The 7386-nt window shown below is 34.4% G+C and overlaps 1 protein-coding gene across 1 annotated transcript in view; it reads right to left on the bottom strand.

Annotated features, from left to right (window-relative positions):
• Positions 1-2197: 2197 nt before the first annotated feature.
• Positions 2198-7386, bottom strand: part of LOC101738881 (connectin) — a 32583-nt gene continuing 27394 nt past the window's right edge. The window contains exon 3 of the mRNA XM_012689872.4: positions 2198-4940. Coding sequence (XP_012545326.1) covers positions 4483-4940 — 458 coding nt within the window. The 3' untranslated portion in view covers positions 2198-4482. The remainder of the gene's footprint in view (positions 4941-7386) is intronic.

Below are 7386 nucleotides of genomic sequence, written 5' to 3'. Positions count from 1 at the left end.
ACGCTCGCGAATATATTATGTATCTCACCTCGAGAAATCACATCTTATTTTTGAAACTGAAGAAGATGAGTGCGTCAAGTGCCAGCTCTTTTTTAAATTTTATAGCTAAGTACGTATTATAAATATGCAATCGAAAATTAATTACTGATTAATTGAGACAAACTTTTATGTAGACGGAAAAAAGCGCCGACAGGCTTCACACTTATAATATTGCCGAAAGAATTTTATTTTTTCCCAAAAAAATTGGCAATTAATTATTTGAAACCAGGTCGGTTGATTAATTAATTTGCCTTCAGAGGCCGCTTCAAATAAAATAAAAAAAGATGTAGATTATTTTTCAGACTTTCCAATAAAAATTAAATTTGAGTTAACGTGAAATTAATTAGGGTTTGATAATAACTGTGATTGATGTTTCTGGATTTGTTTCCAGAAGATAAAATAAATAAAGGTTTTACGAATAGCATTTAGTCATAATTGATAGAGATATGATTGAAAGTACATTTTATGATCGTGTTGTTATTTTTTTTTTTTATTATTATTTTTTTTTTTTTTTTTTTTTTTTTTTTTTTTTTTTTTTTTTTTTTTTTTTTTTTTTTTTTTTTTTTTTTTTTTTTTTTTTTTTTTTATTAGGTTCACACAACTGGATGAAAACTGCACATACACACATATACACAGGGAAATTAATGTTCTACAGAAATAAAAATAAATGTGGTTGGTCTACAGCTCGGTGTGGATCACGGAACTTAAATTTATTTTAAGTGAGGCTAGAGAAGCATGGCAAACAAATATGTCAATTTCATCACGTATACTATTTGCCAGGGAAGTCATACGATAGACAGGAGAGTGCTGGCCAAGATTACTTTTGATTTTTGGTAGGTGGAAAGTTTTCCGATTACATAAGCGGCTGCCCAAGCGCGGTACGCTTAAGTGAATACGTTCAAGTATTTCTGGTGAGTCTATTATGCTGTGTATAAGCTTGTAAAGGAACACAATATCAGCTGCTTTACGTCGGGTGCTTAATGACTGGATCCGATAGAACGAAAGGCGTTCCTTATATGATTTCAGTTGGTGACACTTATTATCATTAAAAGCGAGATGATAAAGGAACCGTTTTTGGATTCTTTCTATCCTGTTTGCATGTACTTGATAGCCAGGGCTCCAGACTGTACAACAATATTCCAAAATGCTTCGTACAATCGTATTTGAAAGAAATATCTTAATGCGCGTAGGTAGCGGCTTGGCTCTGCCCCTGGCATTGCTGAAGTCCATGGGCGACGGTAACCACTCACCATCAGGTGGGCCGTATGCTCGTATGCCTACAAGGGAAATAAAAATAAAAAAAAAAAAAAAAAATGCGCGTTTCGGTGAAGTCATATCATTTGGCACGAGTACTCGGAGTGTTTTCCTAATTGAGCTCCAGCGTGTAGAGATCGTCTACCGACCAATACATGTGATAGAGCATTTGAAGTCGTTGTGGCCTAAAAGATAAGACGCCCGGTGTACTCGCAGCAAGCTAAGCGTGTGTTCAAATCCAACAAGTAGTTACAATTCTGAATACGTACTTACACATATTAAAAAATTGCTTCCGTGAAAAAATAACATCGTGGAATAAAAATCAGATTTTATTTATTTATTGCCCGCGTAGGCAGACGAGCATACGGCCCACCTGATCCTGTTGGTGAGTGGTTAGCATTGTTCATGGACGTCAGCAATGCCAGGGGCAGAGCTAAAACGCTGCCAAAAATAAGAATAATTTAATGTTATAGGTTCTAGAGTCTAGATCCAGCAAGATCGCAACAAGCCTAAGTCCGTTGTCATCGAAGACGCTTTGGTCATTAAATCCGCCAGTGCATACAAATTCATAAAATGCTACAAATAAATAATACTGGTGGTAGAACGTCTTGTGAGTCCGCACGGGTAGGTATCACCACTACAACTATTCCTGCCGTGAAGTAGTAATGCGTTTCGGTTTGAAGAGTGGCGCAGCCATTGCACTGTTAAAACGGAGATCTTACAACTCATGTCTCGAGGTGGGTGACGGCATTGACGTTGTAGATGTCTATGGGCGCCAGTAACCACTTAACATCAAGTGGGCTGTGAGCTCGTCTGCCAACAAGGGCAATAGAAAAAAAGAAAATTATGGCTACATAGGGAAGACAGTTGTATTGACGACCAAATTAAAATGAAACACGGAACCTTTGTAAAAGTATCAATTTATTTTCATTCTACAATAACACAGTAGATTATTTACATTTAATGCTTTCAAAAATAACAACGTAAATTAACTTGGAATGCCGTACTCAGAACCATTTACTAATAATCTTTGGTGTGCTGATTCAACATTGTATATCCAAATATACAGCGCTATTTGCTATTTGATATAATTTAACTGATTTTTCATATAACCCTATTTTTTTTTCATATGTTGTGTTTCTGCGTGAATATTTCTGCTGGATAAATGTTAAATCCGGTTTTTGTTAATTATTTAACGTGAGAATTACTTACAATTAAAATAAGTGATCAATTTATTTAAAATACTACGAGCATTCTGTTAATTACTAAAGTGCTTAACTTTAATTTATAGTAAAAAATATATTGTTATTCAGAAATAAAAGTTGTTTTAATTATCATTTACTTACATTTCCACTCACCCTATGACTACACTACGAAATTGTGAGTTCTTGAAACTCGTTTTGTTTTTGTTAAAACTTTTAATTACAACAGGAGTTTTAATTAATGAAACATAAAACCTAATTAATCTTATTCAAAAAAATGTTTAATCTTTTCTCCAAGCTTCGGCTAAATTATCAACTCTTAAACTTTGAAGAAATTTATACATATAATGATATGGAGTACTTCAGAATAAATGAACAATAAAAGACTTAATTTCGTTTTCTGTTATCGAGAAAACAACATTAAAAACCCTTGATCTGTTTTAAAACTAATATTTTAAACAAATTGAACTTTTTTTTACTAACTCTATGACACTGAAGAAAAATTATTTTTAAAAACTAGTGTTTAAATAAAGGTTTTTCTTTACATATATATTATATTATCAAGTGTAAAAATTTCAATTAGTTTTGAAGCGCCATAAAATTCCGATTCAATGATATGTACACATGTAGGTGTGGAATATAATTGATCAGTACCGACTGGTACACGACCGTGTGTCTTGCTTCGTGAGCAGCGTGTCATATTGGCCAAATTTGTCGTCAACATTTTTGGAATAAAACTTATATTCATTAATACATTTAGATAAAGTAGTTCCTATCTAATTCCTATTTGTGAAAATTTTTGTACATTATTCTACAATCTCAAAAATTAATAATTTACTTTGGTCTGTTGAATTCTTAATTGATTAAGTTATAAAAGTAAAATAAGTTATTCATTTATATTCACAAAACTAAACATGAATAAACGACAGTTGTTTTAACAGAATTTTTCAGGTTACTTATAATTTTCTTGTTCGATAACTTTTATCTGATGAAAAATCAACCCAGATGCTTCTTCAGGTAAATTTTACTTACGACTATGTTTTTTTTGTGTTTGTGTTATGGAACGAGCCCACCTGATGCAACGGAAAGACCACCACCCGCCTTGAGACAAGAGTTCGAAATCTCACTTGTACATAGCGGAAGAAATAATGCCTGCTTCACGGCTGAAATAAGCAGGATGGTGGTACCTACCCGTGCAGACTTAGAAGACCACCTACCACAATACGATCAGTAATTACGCAAATTAATTTACCAATTGTATTGAACTGACATCTAAAATAATACTTAACTTATTTGTTGGGTATTTTATGAATAGCTTTTAGATGGCAGACTATATATCATTAACAATGTGAGTGTAATAATTGAAAATAATCATCATTCTTATATGCATCGTTCTTATATTACATACATAGTTTCTTAAAATATGCTGATAATTTGTTAAAAGTGACAAAACTACGCGTTCTAAACTGAGGACAGTAAGGTATCAATTTAAACATATAGCTTAAAATGAATTTCGTTCAGAAATATACAGCATCACCCGAAATAATACTCATCTTCCTCATCATTACTTACATATTCATCATCAATTTTGAGTATAGCTTAAATTGAAATATACTTATGCGAGATATTATTAGAGATAATTTTTATCAGGAAAATTGAAGCTCTCTTCTCTGGGATATTACTTAAGTGCCATGGAACTTCCTTCAAACGAGATTTATAAATCTACCCCGGAGCGGTTGTACAGCTCTCATTAGTCACCACCAGGTAGGTCCATTGCTAATGTAATACACAATAAGAAAGATAAAATCTGAAATATTTTTTAAATTGCTTAGATGCGTGGACGAACTCACGGCCCACCTGGATGTCATAGACATCAACAACGTAAATAGGTAGGGCGATGGTACCTACCCGTGCGGGGCTCAGAAGACGCCATACCACCACTAATAAGTAATAAAGTAACTTCTAATAATACCTAACATTAATTACGCTAAAATAATTTCGAGAATCCAAACAGAAAATATAAAATAGAAAATGAGCACGCAACCCGCGTGCTAGATGAAGAGTTGTAATATTTAACCTCGTCTTGGGTAGGCGGTGAAAACGTGCTGCCGTGAACCAAGCGATTGGGACAAGCCAAAAATTCCTTTGGAATATCAGTCAGTCTCCTCCTGTATTCAACTTTACTATCTCCAGAATCATTTTCTTGGTCTTGCATCGCATCATCATAATACTTATCGCTAATTTCATCACTGTCATCATCATAATCTGAACCTTGCTTCTTTATCTTAAGTTTGTCATCGTTTTCAATTTTAAGTTCAGCGGTAATCTTATTTTTTGCATCGACACAGTTGAGACGGTTTATTGAGACTCTGAGACGCTTGCTTCTTGTTTCATTTTGCAGTTTCAGAAGCCATGATAGACGACAGTCGCACGTCAATTTGTTACCTGTGAACAAAAATATATTTAAATTGCTTTTAAAATATCAGAATTTCATTTGGTTTAAATGATATTGCTTCCATAAATAAGTAGTAATGGCAAATCTACCCACCAAATGAGAAATAATTTAATAATAACGAGACAGCATAAATAGTACACCAATTTGTTTTAGAATCTCTTTTGCTAAACTTACTAAACACAATAAACTTCGTATTTCTGAAGTTATTGACTTACAAACTCTTCGAATGTCAGTCTAACGAACATAAAACTGCTATCAATAAATAATAAAAACAGAATTAAGTGCGCACTTGATTCTTGAGATTCTGAATCAAAAATATTTTGCGATAATCTGTCAAGTATCATTTTGATGCTACTTTTTTCATTAGTAAAAATTGTTTACCCTACTCCCCCTGATTAGTTACAAAATAAATGTCGTACTTATGACACAAGGCGCTCGACACAAGAACTCATTTTTTCAGGCTATTGACAACATTTTTTACGAAATTTCATTAAAATCAGATCAGTAGTAGGGTAACGACTACTTAAACCTACAAACATTCACATTCAAAATAATGCACAGATGAAACCTTTGGAAACATGGAGCACTATAAGATTGGTTATTAGTAACAGCGTTCGGTTTATTTCTATTAAATAAATATAAACAAATTTCCAGCAGCATCCACGATACAAATATAAAATTTCTGAGTCTCATTAGCAATTTCTGACTCTGAAAACGGCGTGCCTTGTGTGCAGCACATACATACAGACACACATACATACGTTGCACAGTCCAATGCATTGCAGAACGGTAATTTAGCGGACCACGGAACAGAATTAACAGATGTGACGTGCATTTAATCATATCGCTAGTGAAGCGGAACACCAGAATGCATGGCGTCCACACAATATAATGTGCCATTAAACTGTCCGACTGAATAACTGGTTGCATTTTAATAATTTGTACAGATTAATTATAGTCAATAGTAAACTATTTTTCTATTTAAAGGTTTTATGGCCTGGTAACATTACCTTTAAGCCAATAAATTTTTGAGAGGCATCCGTAGCCTAATTGGTAATATGACGGTCCTGGAGCTCAAATCCAGATCTCAAGTGCCAATTTTTCCAAGTCAATACCGTGTTCAAAATTATTAAACGAAGAAAGAGAAAGAGAAAGAAAGAGAAAGAGAAAGAAAGAGAGAGAGCATGTCTTATTGTACACAACATAAATAAAAATGCTAAACATTAAATAAAAAAGGTCAATGGGCGATCTAATCACAAAGCTCAGTAAGTAGGTAGTGATGCGTTTGGTTTTAAAGGAAGTAACTGTCGTAACAATACAATGTGCATGTGGAGCTCGTGTCTCGAAGTGGAAGGTGCAATTTGCTTGGCGTTATCCATGAGCTCCAATAACTTTTAATACCATGTGGACCGTATGACCTTAGGAAATAAACAGTGACGACTACTGGTAAGTACAACTATGTCTGTCGTACGTAAGTTATCGGAAGTTCAAAGAAAAATCGGTTGTCTCGGTAGTTGAACGTGACAACGTCATAAGAAAATACTGATGGAATGGCTTCATTTTTCAATTATCGTTGCTATAAACAATTGACACCACATTCACTTTTCACTGAACTTCATACTTGACGAAAACATGTAAATGTATTATTGTATAGCAGCTGTCCACGCGGATACATCGCTCACTCAAGTAGGAGAGAGACAGATGTCGAACGCTGCCGAACGCGGAGGCCGATTGTGCCTCTTTGTCGTTCGTTGCGCGCTCTCGCTTGCACTTCAAGCCTTAAATGGAACGCCTCAGAGCAAAGTAACGCCACATGAGTCATGTTTTTTTGTGCGTGCAGCCGGCTCCATCGAATTATAAGACGTTGTCACGTCCAAATGTCAACAACAACAACAAAACTCACTCGTACATCTAAATACTATAAAATTTATAAGCCCAAACCCAAAACACAGATCTCAAAATACAATAATTGAAATCGACTTCGAAGGAATGAAGCGAAACACAGTTTAAGGGCTGAGTCGGAGTATCACGCAATAGTTTCACTGTGTATACTCGTATACTCGTAGTAATCGTACGACAAATACACTGAAATTTAACGTCAGTTAATTAACCAAACGGAGCGGCTGGGGACGCGTGCGTGCCCTAATTAACTCCACTGACAGATGTCGGATTCTTGTTAATTGAAGTCCTTTCGCGAAACTTATTTTAAGTAACATAATTATGTTACAGTTTGCGGGAAGTTTTACGGAGATTGCAAAGTTACTTCACAGCGCTTACCTCCTGTAATCGGCTCTCAGCGTTTGTTTACTATGTTCTTACTAGTTAACATTGGCAAAAACGCAGATGAGATTTATTTTCAAACTTGAATAATGTCATACAAAATTTTAATTAATTGCTATTAAGACTATAAAATGCAATATTTAAAAACATGTTTTT

The sequence above is a fragment of the Bombyx mori genome, chromosome 18 (genome assembly GCF_030269925.1).
Source record: "Bombyx mori chromosome 18, ASM3026992v2".
NCBI classification, from domain to species: domain Eukaryota; kingdom Metazoa; phylum Arthropoda; class Insecta; order Lepidoptera; family Bombycidae; genus Bombyx; species Bombyx mori.
This window is presented reverse-complemented; position numbering and strand designations above follow the sequence as displayed.